This window comes from Stomoxys calcitrans, chromosome 5 (assembly GCF_963082655.1).
Source record: "Stomoxys calcitrans chromosome 5, idStoCalc2.1, whole genome shotgun sequence".
In the NCBI taxonomy this organism is placed as follows: Eukaryota; Metazoa; Arthropoda; class Insecta; order Diptera; family Muscidae; genus Stomoxys; species Stomoxys calcitrans.
In genome coordinates this window covers 97,749,255-97,766,807 of record NC_081556.1, presented here as the reverse complement: position 1 = coordinate 97,766,807, position 17,553 = coordinate 97,749,255, and the positions used below count along the sequence as shown (strand labels likewise).

Here is a 17,553-nt window from a genome sequence, read left to right as displayed (position 1 = left end):
ACAAAACATCTCGTGCACAATGTCAGCCAAATCGGATGAGAATTGCGTCCTCTAGTGGCTCAAGAAGTCAAGATTCAAGATCGGTTTATATGGTAGCTGTATCCGGTTATGGACCGATTTGAACCATACTTGGCACAGTCGTTGGAAGTCAAAACAGAACACCATGTGCAAACCTTCAGTCAAATCGAATGAAAATTGGAGCTTCCGGGGGCTCAAAAAGTCAAATCGGGAGTTCGGTTTATATGGGAGCTATGTCAGGTTTTAGACCGACTGGAACCGCACTTGACACAATCGTTTAAAGTCATAACAGAACACTATGTGCAAACTTCCAGCTAAATCGGACAAAAATTAAGGCTTCCAGGGGCTAAAGAAGTCAGATCGGAAGATCTATTGATTTGGGAGCTTTATCAGGTTCTTGACCCATTTGGACCGTACTTGGCACAGTTTCTGAAAGAAAATTTCAGTCAAATCGGATGAAAATTAAGGGCTGAGGTTTACATGGGAGCTATATCAACTTATGGACCGATTTCAATCGTATTTAGCACAGTTGTTGGAAGACATAACGGAACACTATGTGCAAAATGTCAGCCTAATCGGATGAAAATTGAGGCTTCCAGGGGCTTAAGAAGTCAAATCGGGAGATCGCTTCGTATGGGAGCTATATCCAAGTCTGAACCGATATGGCCCATTTGCAATCCCCAACGACCTAAATCAATAATAAGTATCTGTGCAAAAATTTCAAGCGTCTAACTTTAGGTGTTCGACCGCTATCATGATTTCGACAGACGGACGGACGGATGGAATATATATATACCCTATGGGGTCCTTGATCAATATTTCGAGGTGTTACAAACGGAATGACTTGATTGGTATGCCCCCATCCTATGGTGGTGGAGATCCTATGGAATAGAGATATTGAATCGAAAGTTTGTACAGATTCCCCGCATACCCTTCATATGCTATCACTTGCCTTACCGATTTTACATAAGTGAGCTCGTAGTCCTATGTATCTCGTTATGATATCAATACAATACTGATCTTCTTCTTACTTCCTTTCAGTAATAGACTCGTCTTCAAACGATCTGGTATCAATACTATACTGACCTTCTTCTTACTTCCTTTCAGTAATTGACTCGTCTTCACACGATCTCGTATCAATATTATACTTATCTCCTTCTTGCTTCCTTTCAGTAATAGCCTCGTCCTCTCACGATCTTGATCCTCCCATAGGATTTTCGCCATCCTACCGACCGTTTCGCTGTTCCACAAAGTTGCATGAGCATTCGTCGCTCATTCCCTTAACTCGGAATGCGTCGACCCGAAAGGCTTCGGGTTAACCAAGTTTATCGACGGCAGTTCTCTGGCTGTCACTGCCAAATCCTCCGCCCTTTCATTCTCTCCTGCTCCGTTATGGCCTGACACCCAAACGATGCAGATTGTGCCATCCTCAGAGAAGGCGTTAATCTCCTTCTTACACTGCTAGAGTGTTCGTGAACTTACCGTCCTGGTTGTTGTCTGATTTTCACTTCTAGAGCTTTTGTCTTTGCTAGACCGTTTTTCAATGCGTTGCACAATGTTTTCTTGTAAAACTCCTTACGATTTCGGTCGTAATCAATCCAGATTCAGATTTTACATAAATACATAAATCTTGTATTCAGTATTTTTAACATATAAGAAATTTCTGCTAGAAAATCCAACCATTCTTGTCTCCCTTTATTTGGTTACCTTTTATAAAAATGTAGTCATACCGCTTCCGTGTATCAAACTGTTGGTTTTGTACTGCATTCAACATTTCGCCTTTATGAGTTGCCTTGGCTTGTTTTCCTTTATGGATTGTCCTTAATTTGAATGTCCCTACACGAACGTCTTTAATTTTTACACTGGTGTTTATCTAATTTAACAAACAGTGTAACAACATGCAATTTTTTATTAAATTTTCCTTAGTGTATTGTTTAAGAATAGAACAAAGCAAAATGAAACAAAAGAAAGTGAAAAATTTACAGCCATTAAAATGTTGCAGCTGCTGGTTGTTGAATGGCTTTTACTTGTAGTGTAATTGCAACAACTTGTTTTTCCTAAATGCCCCATCAACTGAGAAAACAACAGCGAATGCAGAACAAAAAAACAAACAAAACCAACAACAATGAAAAATACATGAAGGACTTTTACATTTGTGGCACTTACTTTCCTCATGGAGGGCAAGAAAACTCATTGATGTTCTTTTTTTTTTCTGTAAAATGAAAATTATTGTATCCTAACCGCAATCCCATATATGATGTCATTGTTGTACAAACAATGCAACATGTTGGCCATATTGAATCAAAAAGTAAGAGAAACCTAAAGTTACAGCGTGAAGTGTACATTGTACTTTCATAGTGAGAAGATTTCATTTTAAAAATTCATGTTCACCTTTCTTCAATATTTAGGGATGTTTAGTTTTTAAGAGAGGCCACCGTAGTGCAGAGGTTTGCATGTCCGCCTATGACGCTAAACGCCTGGGTTCGAATCCTGGCAAGAAGATCATGCAAAATTTTCAGCGGTGGCTAATACCTCCTAATGCTGGCGACATTGGGGAGGTACTGTACCATTTGGTAGCTATATCCAAATAAAAACCGATCTGAGCCATATACGATACAGCCGTCGAAAAGCCTAACATAAATCACTGTGTCAAATTTCAGCGAAATCGGATTATAAATGGGACTTTTATGGGGCCAAGACTTTAAATAGATAGATCGGTCTATATGGCAGCTTTATTCAAATATGGACCGATATTGGGTCAATTTGCAGAAAGGTGTCGAAGAACCTATTTCAACTCATTGTTCCAAATTTCGGCGAAATCGGACAATAAATGAGCCTTTTTTGGCCCCAAAACCTTAAATCGAGAGATCGGTCTATATGGCAGCTATATCCAAATTTGGACCTATCTAAGTCAAATTGAAAAAAGATGTCGAAGGGCCTAACGCAGCTCACTGTCCCAAACTTCGGTAACATCGGACAATAAATACGCCTTTTTTGGGCCCAAAACCTTTTATCGAGAGGACGGACTATATGGCAGCTATATCCAAATGTGGACCGATCTCGGCCACATTGAAAAATGATGTCGAAGGGCCAATGGCAACTACTTATCCAAAATATTGGCAAAATCGAAGAATAACTGCCCATTTTATGGGCCCAATACCTTAAATCGAGAGATCGGTCTATATGGCAGCTATATCCACATCTGAACCGATCTGAGCCAAATTGCAAAAAAAAATGTCGAGGGACTTAACACAACTCACTATCCCAAATTTCGGCGACATGGGACAATAAATCCGCCTTTTATGGGCCTAAAACCTTAAACCGCGCGATCGGTCTATTTGGCAGCTATATCTAAATCTGGACCGATCTGGGCCAAATTTGAGAAGGATGTCGAGTGGCCTAACACAAATCACTGTCCCAAATTTCAGCAAAATCGGATATGCGCCTAAGACATTAAATCGGTGGATCGGTCTATGTGGAGTAAGAAAGTACCAAATGGTACCAATTTCGGTACCAAAATGTACAAATTGTGTATAGATCATTTAGTCACCCATCATTTATGTCGTAGTTGTTCATACATGCCAAATTTCAGACATCTAGCTCCTACCAAATGAAGTAAGAAAGTACCAAATGGTACCAATTTCGGTACCAAAATGGACAAATTGTAAATAAATCATTACGTCACCCATATTTATGTCCAAGTTGTACCTATATGACAAGTTTCAAACCTCTAACACCATCTGCAAAGAATGTACTAAATGGTACCAATTTCGGTAACAAAAGGTACGAATTTTGAAAAATCATTTAGTCAACCATCATTTATGTCTTAGTTGCTTTAGCTCCATTTGTTAAGAGAGTTCCAAAACGGTACCAATTTTGATATCAAAATGTACGAATTGTGAATAGGTCATTTAGAAATCCATTATATATGTCTTAGTTGTACCCACATGCCAAATATCAGACCCCTAGCTCCATCTGCAAAGAAGGTAGCAAATGGTTCGGTACCAAATATACCGAACCATACATCACTCAGTCAATCATCGTTTATTTCCAAATTGTACCTATATGCCAAATTTCAGACCTCTTCAAAGAGGTACCAAATGGTACCAATTTCGGTAATAAAATGTACGAATTGTGAAAAAAATCATATAGTCACCCTTCATATATTTCCTAGTTGTACCAGCCAAATTTCAGACCTCTAGCTGCATCTGTAATGAAAGTACCAAATGGTACCAATTTCGGTACCAAAATGTACAAATTGTGAATAAATCATTTAGTCACCCATCATTTATTTCCAAGCTCCATCTGCAAAGAAGGTACAAATCTCGGTAACAGAATGTACAAATTGTGAAGAGATCATTATGTCACCAATCATTTATGACCAAGTTGTACCTACATGACAAGTTTCAAACTGGTACCAATTTCGGTAACAAAATGTACGAATTGTAAAAAAATCATTAAGTCACCCATCATTTATGTCGTAGTTGTACCTACATGCCAAAATATCAGACCTCTAGCTCCATTTGCTAACAAAGTACCAAAACGGTACCAATTTTTGTATCAAAATGTACGAATTGTGAATAGATAATTTCAAAATCCATTATTTATGTCTTAGCTGTAACCACATGCCAAATATCAGACCCCTAGCTCCATCTGCAAAGAAGGTAGCAAATGGTTCGGTACCAAATATACCGAACCGTAGATCATTCAGTCAATCATCGTGGTACCAAATGGTACCAATCCCGGTAACAAAATGTACGAATTGTGAAAAAATCATTTATTTACCCATTATATATTTCCTAGTTGTACAGCTAAATTTCAGACCTATAGCTGCATGTGTAATGAAAGTACCAAATAGTACCAGTTTTTGTACCAAAATGTTCAAATTGTGAAAAGATCATTTAGTCACCCATCGTGCATTTCATAATTGTAAATTTCCAAATTGCAGACCTCTAGCTCCATCTGTAACGAAATTACCAAATGGTACTAATTTCGGTACTAAACGTACGTTTTTCCCCGTTATCAGTACTATTTTTCCATTTTTTCTTTTCACCCGTTATATTTTGCAGCATATGTCTTTTAAGTCAAATTTCACAATTCTAGCTCTATCTATATGGCTTGTTTAAAGTGCAACCATTTCGTACTTTTTTGGTACTTGTATGGTACCAAAATGTACAAATTTCCAAAAACTCAAAAAACTTCTTAGGTTACCATAGTATACCTAAATATCAAAATTCAGACCTCTAGCTCAATCCGTACAAAAAAGTAAAAAAAAGTACCAATTTCTGCACTAAACGTACTATTTTTCCCACTTCCGATTAGATGCTCCATTTTTTTTTCTTCTTTGATTGTCGCATATATGGTTAACATTACGTTTTATAGCAACTTTATTTATAGATGACTTTGATATATTTTCTGAAATTTTTTAACTTAGTCTATAGTTTGTGTAGTCTATTCATTAGTCCATTTTTCTTATGCTCTTGGTTATGCCAAAAATCATTTTCTCTTTTCTTCTGTATGGTTGGTTTACTATTGACGTTGCACCACACGATTGGCATCGTGACGAATTTTGACATCCACAATGCTCATATTGGGTGTAAGGAAATTCACCAACTGTTCAGCACCTTGACGTGGCAAACGATCGAATGGGAAACCCATGGCACGACGATCAGGATATTTACGATCGCGCACCCCACAATAGGAGGAGGCATCACTGCAGCTACCCACCAGATCTTGATCAACCTAAAATGAACATTTAAGAGAAAGTTTTAACTAAGGTTTTACTCTACTATAACAGTTAGCCTACCCGGTCATCTTCATAATTGGAAACCATAACAAATAGTTGACAGCGCAAACCATCTCCCGGTAAACCTTTGGGTATCAGCATGTGTTGAGGCCAACCACAACCACAGAAATTGTATTCCAATTCCTCAGAAGTGTTTTCAGCTGGACGATTATTCAAATCGCGGAAGGTGCGCTCAAAGGGTATGGTCACACTAGATTCATCTGAACGGCGTCGTATGGTATTTTGTCCGGGATTAACTAAAATAAAGATACGAGAGAACGACTTTCAGACAAACCACCACAGCTTTTGATGGTTTTTACAGAGAAAAATTTTTTACAGTATTTCACAAGAAAAAACGAATGTTGATATTTTCCATGTTATAAGAGTGCAAAAAATGTTCTTTAAGTACCATATTTAATCTTAATTCGACAAAAATTGGGTAAAAGGAGTTAAGAAGCATCATTATTTACTGGCCAAAATTCGGAAGACTACTCAGAGAAGACTTGGACAAAATTATTTAGATTGTCCAAGCATAGAAGACACTGATGACAATGTCAACAGGATTACGACTGCACTAGTGGGGTCTTTCGACGATAGTTGTTCTCTTTAGAGAAAGGACATCAGCCCAAGAAAAACCCTTGATGACCGGGGAGATTCACAATACTGGGAAAGAGGTCCGCAGTCTTTATAACAGAGCAGTCTTTATAAAAAGCGGAAGTTTATTGGGATGTGCATTTCAAACGGTTCAAGGAATACAATATGACTATCCGAGCGGAAAAAACGTGTATCCAGGAAGCTTTTCTGCGAATAGGTCGATAGCGTAAATAACGCCGCCAATATGAAACAGTTTTTCTTAAAAACCCATGTCCAAACTGAAGTAGGCGACATGGGAGTGAGAGCAGAGACAACTGAGGACATGTAGAGGCTTTTGATAAAAACACGTTTTCCCCATGATAAGACTGGACTTACGGAGACACCGGAATCTTGAAATAATGAGATTGATCGAAGGCTTATCATTACCTATTTTATGGCAAAGGAAGCCTTTATGAACTTCAAACCATTTAAGTCACCCGAACCTGATGGAATATTTCCGGCGTTACTACAGAAGGAGGCCGACTATCAGGCGCCCAATCTGGCCCGTATTTTCACAGCGTGCCTGAGACTTGCATATACTTCGAAAGCCTGATAGGAGACAAGGGAAGTATTTATACCCAAGCCCAAGGCAAGGCAAGTTATGCGACACTAAAAACCTTTAGACCTTTAAGCCTTACGCCCTTTCTACTCAAAACCATGGATCGTATTATGGACACCATGATAAAGAGTAGAATATACAGCGAACTACTCAAATTGAAACTGAATGCCTATGTCAAGGGAAGGTCGGTGGAGACTGTCCTGCACAAAGTTGTGCACAAAATGGAAGAATCCTTCGATGCCAAAACGTAGACATTGGTGGTACGCATTGACATCGAGGGGCCATTAACAATATGCGGACCGACACACTGATCCAATCCTTAGACCAGTACCAGGTGGATCGGGTTTTTGAGACTGTACAAACCAAATGCTACGGAACGGTAGATAAATTGTGGGTCCCATGACATATATATAAGGGAGAACAGGGCACAGGGCTCGCCACATGGGGACATTTTGTCGCCACTCCTATGGGTGATAAATAGAAATAAATCACCTATTACGGATGCTGACTGAGGAGGGATTTGAACCCGTCTGTTATGTAGACGATATAATAATACTTCTTTGGGGTTAGGATCCGAACCAGATATGCAGAAGGGCCGAAAGGGTCTTGCATATGGCACACGACTGGTCTAGACCTACTCAATGTTAACCCAGAAAAGACCGAATTCTGCTTGTTCGCGAGGAAGACAAGGTGGGTCAATTTAATGCACCACGTTTCCTCAATGGAACTATTCGGTTGCCCAAAAAGTATTTGCGGATTTTTCATATAGTCGGCGTTGACAAATTTTTTCACAGCTTGTGACTCTGTAATTGCATTCTTTCTTCTGTCAGTTATCAGCTGTTACTTTTAGCTTGCTTTAGAAAAAAAGTGTAAAAAAAGTATATTTGATTAAAGTTCATCTAAGTTTTATTAAAAATGCATTTACTTTCTTTTAAAAAATCCGCAATTACTTTTTGGGCAACCCAATATTTCGTCAAATACTTAGCAGTGATCTTGCACAAGAAACTAAATTGGAAGTGGCACATTCAGTAGCATACCGGGAAGGCTCACAGATGTTGGCCACTATGTAGACGGACCGTAGGCTCGAAATGAGGCCTGAATCCGTGGATGGTCTACTGTCTCTACAGGATCATGATTAGAGCAAAACTTATTTATTTCTCAGTAATCCGGGTGAACACGGAATGCGTGAGGTGGTGTGGTGCTAACACGAGGCCGTCGAGTATGAACATATTTACGGACAGTAAACAGACTGTAAGGGCAATAACAACCTTGACGGTAAGATCACGAACAGTCTTGGTATGTAAGAAGGAGATTTACGCTTTCTCTGAGGATGGGTGCCGGACCACTATGTAAACAGGCCGCAGGCTCGAAATGGGGCCTGAATCCGAGGATGGTCTACTGGCTCTACGGGACCATGATTAGAGCAATACTTACTTATTCCTCAGTAGTCCGGGTGATTACGGAATGCGTGAGGTGGTTTGGTGCTAACGCGAGGACGTCGAGTATGAACTCATTTACGGACAGTAAACAGACCATAAGGGCAATAACAACCTTGGCGGTAAGATCACGAACAGTCTTGGATTGTAAGAAGGAGATTTACGCTTTCTCTGAGGATGGGTGGCGGACCACTATGTAGACAGGTAGCAGGCTCGAAATGGGGCCTGAATCCGAGGATCGTCTACTGGCTCTACAGGACCATGATTAGAGCAAAACTTATTTATTCCTCAGTAGTCCGGGTGATTACAGAATGCGTGAGGTGGTTTGGTGGTAACGCGAGGACGACGAGTATGAACATATTTACGGACAGTAAACAGACCATAAGGGTAATAACAACCTTGGCGGTAAGATCACGAACAGTCTTGGAATGTAAGAAAGAGATTTACGCCTTCTCTGAGGATGGGTGCCGGACCACTATGTAGACAGGCCGCAGGCTCGAAATGGGGCCTTATTCTGAGGATGGTCTACTGGCTCTACAGGACCGTGATTAGAGCAAAACTTATTTATTCCTCAGTAATCCGTGTTAACCCGGAATGCGACGCGAGGACGTCGAGTATGAACTCATTTACGGACAGTAAACAGACCATAAGGGCAATAACAACCAGGTCCATAAGATCACGAACAGTCTTGGAATGTAGGAAGGAGATTTAAGCCTTCTCTGAGGATGGGTGCCGGACCATAGCGAAGTAACTGGGAATGAGAAAGCATACGATTTGGTATTGAAGGCCAGAGGACTGCCTACAATTATATTAATTAACCCGAAGCCTTTCTGATCGACGCAGTCGAGTTAAGGGCGTAGGCGACGAACACGTATGGAACACTGTGGAATAGTGAAACAGTCGGTAGGACGGCGAAAAACCAATTGGGAGATCCGGATCTTGAGAACACGAAGCTATTACTGGAAGTAAGTAAAAAAGAGGTCGGTATAGCTTTCCATATCACAACGGGACACATAGGACTGCGAGCTCACTTGTCAAAATAGAGGCGGCAACTTATAGCATGTGTAGGGCATGTGGATAAGATGATGAGTCGTTGGAGCATTTCCCATGTCATTGCCCGGCTTTCGCGGCCAACAGAGACTGGGACACAATACCTGACATGAACCAACTAGGGGCGTGGTTTGGAAAACAATTATGGGATTTGTAGGCAGCACGGAATTTCTAACTTCGATTTTTTTTGTTTGTTTCTCTTTCGAGACGAGCTCAATGATCGGAGATTGCAAATGAAAAAGGAAAGCCAGAGATAGCAACACACACCAACCACTTTGGGACGCGTTTCGTCTTTGGTTAGAAGACTTTTCAACCATATTAGGTGTGATGGCTTCAAGGGCCGTGCGTTGGTATGTTGTATTTTAATCGTATTTATTGCGAAAACACCTCTATGATCCAATTACTACATTAACCACGCTCGACAACCCTGACTATTAGCTGTACTTTTTCCCAATCCATGTGTTTTTGTGTAATGACAGACTTTTTTGCTGTGACAATTACACTACTTCCATGGTGCACATGATTCTGTGCATCTGTTGGAAGTTGTATTGATGGCTTCGAACGCTACACAACGGCTCTCGTAGTTGCTCCGTGTGCAGAGGTTCGAATCCCGGCCGGGCTCTGCCGAATTTGTTCAGTTTTCAAGTTTTTTGCCTGTTAGGCGAAGATCATTAAAGTTTAAAACTTTTGTTTGTTTTTCTTTCGTGACGAGCTCAATGATCGAAGATTGCAAATGGAAAAGGAAAGCCAGAGATAGCAACACACACCAACCACTATCGGACGACACTCAGTATTTGTGCAAGAACCGGTGCCGCCCGGCCTCTCATGAAGACTCTCCGCTCGATACCGCTGATTGTCCGCGACTGCCGTAGCAACTACTCCGTATGGAGTATTCTACTATCCGCAACTTGTGGATGCGCCCGGTAGCTCGCAGCTAAGCTTCTTGTGACAGCAATGAACATCACTCAGATTGGACTTCCATGTTCCATATTGCGACAAAACGGCTTAATTTTAATAAAATTGGCATAATCGAAAGTTTTTTTACCAGAGAAGCGATAATATATTTGAAAATTAATTTTTCTTAAGAAAATTCATGAAAATGAGGAATAAACTTAAGAAGAAAAAGCAGAAACACAACAAATTGTCGTTTCGGTTTACCTAAACATCCGCTATTTGTGTGAATGCAAAGTCATAGGTTGGAGTATTAGTGGTTAGATTGCGAAAGATGACTGTTGTGTGCAGGAGAAAAAGTATGCGAATGAGTATTCTTGTGAATGAAGGTCAGTCAATATCTTAAGCAGCGGTTAAATACAACTTTGGCAACGCCCCTATTTAAACATTGAAGTAAGCATTCAAAGGGATGACCGAGAGACCATTTTACATGGGGGCCCTATCAGGTTGTAGACTGATTTGAACTGTATTTGGCACAGTTGTTGAAAGTTATACCACATCATCGCATGCATAATTTCAGCCTAATCTGGCAAAAATTGCGGCTTGTAATGGCTCAAGAAGTCAAACCGGGAGATCGGTTTATGTGGGAGCTATATCAGGTTATAAGCCGATTTGGAGCGTACTTGGCACAGTTGTTGGAAGTCATAACAAAACACTACATGCAAAAGTTCAGCAAATACCCACCACCCCATCCTATGGGGGTGGGTATAATGATCATGTGATGAAAATAGGGCACTTCATATTTCAATATCAGAATGGGGTTGTGTGAGGGATTGCTATGGCACTGAACAGCTCAAAGAGGCATATATGAGGTCTAGAATGGAAAGCAGAACGGATTTGTCATAAAAATATGACAACAAGTGTTGGGGGTCATCATTTTTCCTTAATCCTATCATGACAATGAGGGTTATACAAGTAGAAATATGGATTCAACTTTCATAGAGTTTTACCCCAAAAGGTATCAAAGGACGTATAGCCTTACTATGACAATATGGGGCTCTAATTCAAGGTATTTCAGAATAAAGCAGAAATTTATATCGGAATTTTGGGGCCTCAAAGGGCCCCACATTCGCTCGAAGAGACATGTTGTTGGCTTAAAAAAATATGGGTCTAAATGGAAGGGTTTTAGGAGTAGAGTACGACATGTAAATACTCTAAACAATAAGTATGGTAAGCAACTGAAATGGCTATATAAATTCAAGTTTCTAGTGCTCGCCCCCACTTAAATTTCCACCATACGGATATATAACCCGATAAAAACAATATGGGGTATGAAATGATAAATGAAAATAAAAAAGCCGAAAATAAGATAAGTTTTAATGACACATGGTTTGTGCCAATTCAAAAACTGAATCGAACTTCAATATCATAAAACTTACATGACGCCACAAATCTGTCCAATTCTATCATCATCAAGCGTTGATCTCGCAGTTTCATCGGTTGGCCACGCTCATCATTTTTGGGCCCCAAAAAGATGCGCACCGTTCCAAATCGTTGGGCACCGCTTGCATTGTTAACATTCATGGTATAGGTGAAGGGGGTATGCTGTAAATGAGTGAAACGAGCAAAGACATTGCCTCTGGGCACAAAGTCCATGCCACGTGACAAATCCAAATCGGACTGCTGCCAAAAAGTGGTGAACACATTGGCCATCCCACCATCGCTGGCCACCTGTACGCCTTCAACAGTAATGCCATTATATTCCAATTGCTGTAAGGTGTAAGGTTGTAAACGCCTCTTGTGCTCTTGGAAAATGTCATCAACGTGAGCATGCCATCTGTAAAAGACAGGATCACGCATTGCAGTGGTCGAATCACCCATGACACCAAAGGTCTCCAAATGACGATGATCGGGATCGTGGGCATACGAAATGAATACATGACCCATGTTGTGGAAATCACCATAGAGGCTACGATTTGGTGAAAGGATTGATGATTCCATCATATTGCCCAAAATGTTAATGCCATCAGTTTCGGTCAGCTGTTGGCGATTTCCGCTTTCCTGCAAGGTGGAAATAGAAGAAGAAAAATTTTGTGTTATTTTCGGAAGTAACTTTGTGCCAAATTCAATGTTCAAGGCGGTAAAACAGAATATTGATCTATATGGCAGCTATATCTTAATTTAGTCCGTTCTCCGCTGTTTTCGGGTGGGATATGCAAGGGTTTGCTACAGCTCAATGTGCCTAATTTCAGCGAAATCTTCTAATAAATACGCCTCTTATGGGTCCAAGGACTTAAATGGGAAGATCGGTGTATATGGCAGCTATATCCAAATATAAAACGATCTGAACCATATAAAGCACAGATGTAAAAAGCTCACTATGCCAATTTTCAGAGAAATCGAATAATTAACGCTGCTCATATGGACCCAATGACTTTAATAGGGAGATCGGTATATATGGAAGCCATGTTCAAATATAAAAGATCGGGGGTCGGTCTTCGACGAGCCTAACACAGCTCAATGTGCTAAAATTCAGCAAAATCGGATAATAAATGCGCCTTTTATGGGCCCAAGTCCTTAAATCGGGATATCGGTCTATATGACAGCTATATCCAAATAGAGACCGTTCGGTGCCATGTTGAACACAGATGTCGACGAGCCCAAAACAGCTCACTGTGCCAAATTTCAACGAAATCGGGTAATGACTGCTTTTATGGGCCCAAAAACTTAAATCGGGAGATTGGTATATATCGCAGCTATTGGGTTGCCCAAAAAGTAATTGCGGATTTTTTAAAAGAAAGTAAATGTATTTTTAATAAAACTTAGAATGAACTTTAATCAAATATACTTTTTTACACTTTTTTTCTAAAGCAAGCTAAAAGTTATATTTAAATATGGCCTTACTTTGACCATATTTGGTTCGGGGAGCCTAACGCATTGTGCCAAATTTTAGCGAAATTGGATAATAAATGCTCTTGTTATTGGCCCAAAGCTTTAAATCGGCAGATCGAACTTAACCTGTCCATGAAGAAAAAAAAATCTGTGCAAAGTTTCAGCTCATTACCTTCATTTTTTAAGACTGTGGTGTAAGTTCAACAGACAGACGGACGAACATGGCTAGTTCGCCTTGGATTCTCGATGTGTTGCTTACGGAATGACAAAATTAATATACCCCATCCATCGGTGTTATAAAAATCGGCAAATAGAAACGTTTTTAAGAGTATCACTAGCCGAACCGGGCCCGCTCCGCTGCACCTTCTTTAACGCTGTAATATCTTTTTAGGGTGGGGACACTTCGCCCTGAATGCGGATATCGAATTCGTGCCATTGTAGCGAATGACGCTGGATGCGTACGAATCCTGGAGAGAACATCGGTCAAAGCGGGGTTTATCCCCTCTTAATATTGGCTACATTTCCAAGAGGGCTTTTGTAAATGCCATGCATGGTCATTTACAAAATTTTCCCCAAAGAAGTGTCTTACTGCGGAACGCCGTTCGGACTCGGCTATAAAAAAAGTCCCTTATCATTGAGTTTAGACTTGAATCGGAAAGCACTCATTGATGTGTGAGAATTCTTTAGAAGGAAAAGCGCCACCTAGACTAATATGCCCATTTGGGGGCATTTGTGGTTGGGCGTCCTCCCATTACTTGGACCTAATGTTGTATGTTTGTAATCTGCTGCCTAATACTTTTCATTTGAGTCCCATATTGACATGATCTTCGAAGATATCTGTTTAGAGAAGTTTTGGGGTAGGGGAGGGGGGCCCGTTGTGCACTTGGACCCAAATTTTAATACCATATCCGTTTTCTGGTCTCCAATACGTTTCATTGGATACCCTTATTGTGCCCATCGGACCACTTTCGGATATGGGTGGCGTTTTTGGGGTAAGGGGTAGGGTCCGCCTCCACCCGATATCTAAAAATTATATAGCCTATGTTTCCTTCCAGACAAACGTGCACAATCTATAAAAATTTTAAGAAAATCGGTTCAGCCAAGTATCTAATGTCTAATGGCGTTTTTGAGGGGTGGCGTGACCCCCTATACTTCGATCTGATTTTGTATGCCAGATTTGAAATCTACTCACGTATACCTTTCATTAGAGCCCCATATTGAAATGAACGTCCTATATGCCTGTTTGGGGGAGTTTGGGGGTTGGGGCGGCCCTATGGGTACTTAGACTGAAATTTTAATACAATATTCGTATTATAATTTCCAATACCTTTCATTTGATACCTATATTGTCCCAAGATCGGTCCTATTTTGATTTTGAGTTCTGTTTTTGGCATAAGTGGAGGGTCCGTCCCCCTTCCGATGCCGAAAAATTATATTGCCTACATTTCTTTCTAGACCAACCTACATTTTCGCCCGAATACCTTTCATTTGAGTCCCATATTGTCAAGATCGCCAAATATACCTATTTTAAGGGGTTTTGGAGCTGGGGCGGCCCCCAGGTACTTGGACCCAATTTTTATTATTCCAAATTTTATTCGTACTCTACTCTTGAATACCTTTCATTTGAATCCCATACTGTCCCGATTGGTCCACTTTTATTTTTGGGTAGTACTTTTGGAATAAGGGGGAGGTTCCGCCCCCCTTCCCGATATCAAACAATGTTTCCTTCCAGACCAGCCTACACAATCTGTGAAAATTTCAAGGTAATCGGTTCAGCCGTTTTTGAGTCTCTACTGAACAACCAAACAAACAAACACAAATTGAATTTTATATATAAGATATCGATGGAAATGGGGGCTGTAACCATCTATCGATAGGACATAAATCTTGAAAACTCATAAAAGATGATTGAAACTTCAGTTTTTGCACAAGATCGGAGTAACAACTGTGACTCAATGACTTCACAATAAATTTGTTTCATACTTACATCGACAGCATATCCCATGCTGATAGCTTCCAATAGCTTATCATGCCATCTCTGCAAATCGTTTATATCCACGGTGATTTGATCCGATTCACGATTAAGGTCACTCAGACTAGTGTTGGCAAAACGCGGTGGCCACGCCCTACTGGCCACTATTGAATCCATTTTAGGAAAATATCCCTCACTTATGGGCTCACGATAATTATTGAAACGTGATACACGTGGCAAATTGTTACTAAAACGTTCCATATTGTAGCGGGCAATAATCTGCTCGTGCATGTAGTAAAACAATTCACCGCGACGATCCTTATCCACTATGGATCTATCGCCCGCTTCAAAAGGATACACCAAGTGCCAATGCCAGTGGTGCAGATTGATGCCCACGTCTTCACGGAAATACCACAGACGATGTTCGGGTTCCAAATCGGAGGCCGTATAATCCCTGGGGACAATGATGGGCATGCGCGAGCCTTCTGGCACTACCGTTACTTCCTCGCGTGCCTTGCGGAATACCTTCGAGTCCACATATTTCTCAGGGAAATTTTGGGCAAAAGAAGGCAAATCCAAACCCTTGGTATCACGACGATGTAGCAATGCCACCGACAAGGCATAGTTGAAGAGGAAGGGATTGACTCGATCTCGAGCATAAACTGCAACGCTCAGCAGATCGTCTATGTTGCGCATGCCTACGAAAATGTCAATCAAACGGCCTGCGATTTGTCGATGGCGTGGCACAAACAAGGAAAATTGTTCATCGCGTGGCAAGGACATGGGTATACGCAAGTCGGGCAATGAGATATCTCGCACTGGAACACGGCGTTCTGCCGTATCGCTGAAACGTGTCTGAACCTCATTGCCTATGGGACGATAGCGATCCGTGAGATATTTGTCGGGCACATCGAATACCGTGGCTGTTTTGCCTTTTTCCATGAACACCGGTTCAGAGGGGCGATCGAACAATAGCAGGAGATTATTTTTCTTTTCCTCTGTCATGTTTTAGTTCTTGTCGTCAAATTGCACCAAAATTGTAAATTGCACTACAATGCACAATGCAATGGTGCCTCAGTATTTATACTCTGTGTTGGACGCCCATATTGCGGTTTTGAGTGATTAGCAAAACTGCATTTTATTATGAAATTATTGAAATTGGTGAGTAAAGAACGGCGCATTGCATTTTTACTTCGTGGGGACATACCAAACGCAATTGTATGATAAGGCCAGTTTGTTAATGTGCCGCCTTCATAGAATTTTCAGTAGAAGTGACATTTTCAGCAAATTTGGCAGAAGAACCCATTTGGTTAAAATTTTCTATTAAATGTTTATGTTTGAACATTATTTCATGCAAATGTTGACCGAGACTGCGGCTCAAATAGTCCATCCGCTTAGTAGTGAACAGTGAACAGATATCCTCAGATTTCTTGCAGCGAAATTTGAGGGAAGTTCGTTGAGGTAGACACTCAACCTATCGCAGATGTCAACAATGGGTGGGGGGCCTGATGCCATGATCGTACAATCGTCCGCATATGATACGATCTCTATGCCATCTGGAATAGGGAATGTGGAACTCCCTGTTTCACTCTACGATGCTTCGACTTCTTATCCCTAAATTCCACAAATGACTGGCGACCACACAGACGATTCACGACCCAGCGTTTCAAGCCTGGCTGGAGGGACGTTTTGGCGATGTTCTCAAATAATTTGTCATGGCTGACCGTGTCGAATGCCTTCGATAGGTCCAGTGCCACGAGGACCGTCCTATGACATGGCCTGGGCTGGTTGAAGTCACGGCAAATGTGTGCGGTGATGGCATGCAAAGCTGTTGTTGTGCTATGCAGTCTTCGAAATCCATGTTGATGCTCGGCGAATTGAAATTCTCCTACGAGGCCCGGGAGGAGTAATGCCTCAAGCGTCTTTGGCTTTTCATCGGCTCGGAGACTGCGAATATGGCGAATGGCTCTCCTCCTTGCCCTGTCACTCTCGGGATGCACAATAAATTGACGGTTGATCAACCTGGCGCATCTCTTCGGATCAGTCACTATTATTTCGCAAAAAGTGACTTAGGTCCTGTCATCTCGTCTACCGGGTTTCGAGAGTGACAGTAGACCACAGTTTGGCTACACAGGCGCCTAGAAACTCCAGCTTCTTCATAATTGACGTCGGTTTTACTTTATTCAAAGCACCTTTAAGAAGTGCTTCCACCTTTTTAGAAGTGCTTCCACTGCATATTCATTGACAGTGAGATAACCCTCTATGCAGGCGACTAGGTCGTGAAGGGCTGTTTACGTGGAGTTGCCATTACAATGTG

General features: G+C 41.1%; 2 protein-coding genes across 3 annotated transcripts in view; one reads left to right on the top strand and one right to left on the bottom strand.

Annotated features, from left to right (window-relative positions):
• The window catches only part of LOC106092981 (putative sodium-coupled neutral amino acid transporter 11), a 208,889-nt gene that overhangs the window by 147,548 nt on the left and 43,788 nt on the right, over positions 1–17,553 (top strand). The gene's annotated exons all lie outside the window — the stretch shown is intronic.
• Positions 5,388–16,285, bottom strand: LOC106092983 (phenoloxidase 2). The gene is made up of 4 exons (XM_013259945.2): positions 15,252–16,285; positions 11,812–12,433; positions 5,825–6,060; positions 5,388–5,760 (listed from the first exon to the last, which is right to left on the bottom strand). Exons 1-4 carry the CDS (start codon positions 16,239–16,241, stop codon positions 5,548–5,550), a joined length of 2,061 nt encoding a protein of 686 aa, XP_013115399.2. The 5' UTR covers positions 16,242–16,285; the 3' UTR covers positions 5,388–5,547.

Bases quoted from the DNA above. Each gene is read 5' to 3' on its own strand.
- LOC106092983 (XM_013259945.2), bottom strand. From the start codon at position 16,241: ATGACAGAGGAAAAGAAAAATAATCTCCTGCTATTGTTCGATCGCCCC. The intron at 12,434-15,251 runs GTAAGTATGAAA...TCCACCTTGCAG, and splicing joins GCATGGGATATGCTGTCGAT to GAAAGCGGAAATCGCCAACA. The intron at 6,061-11,811 runs GTAAGTTTTATG...TCTTTATTTTAG, and splicing joins GGACAGATTTGTGGCGTCAT to TTAATCCCGGACAAAATACC.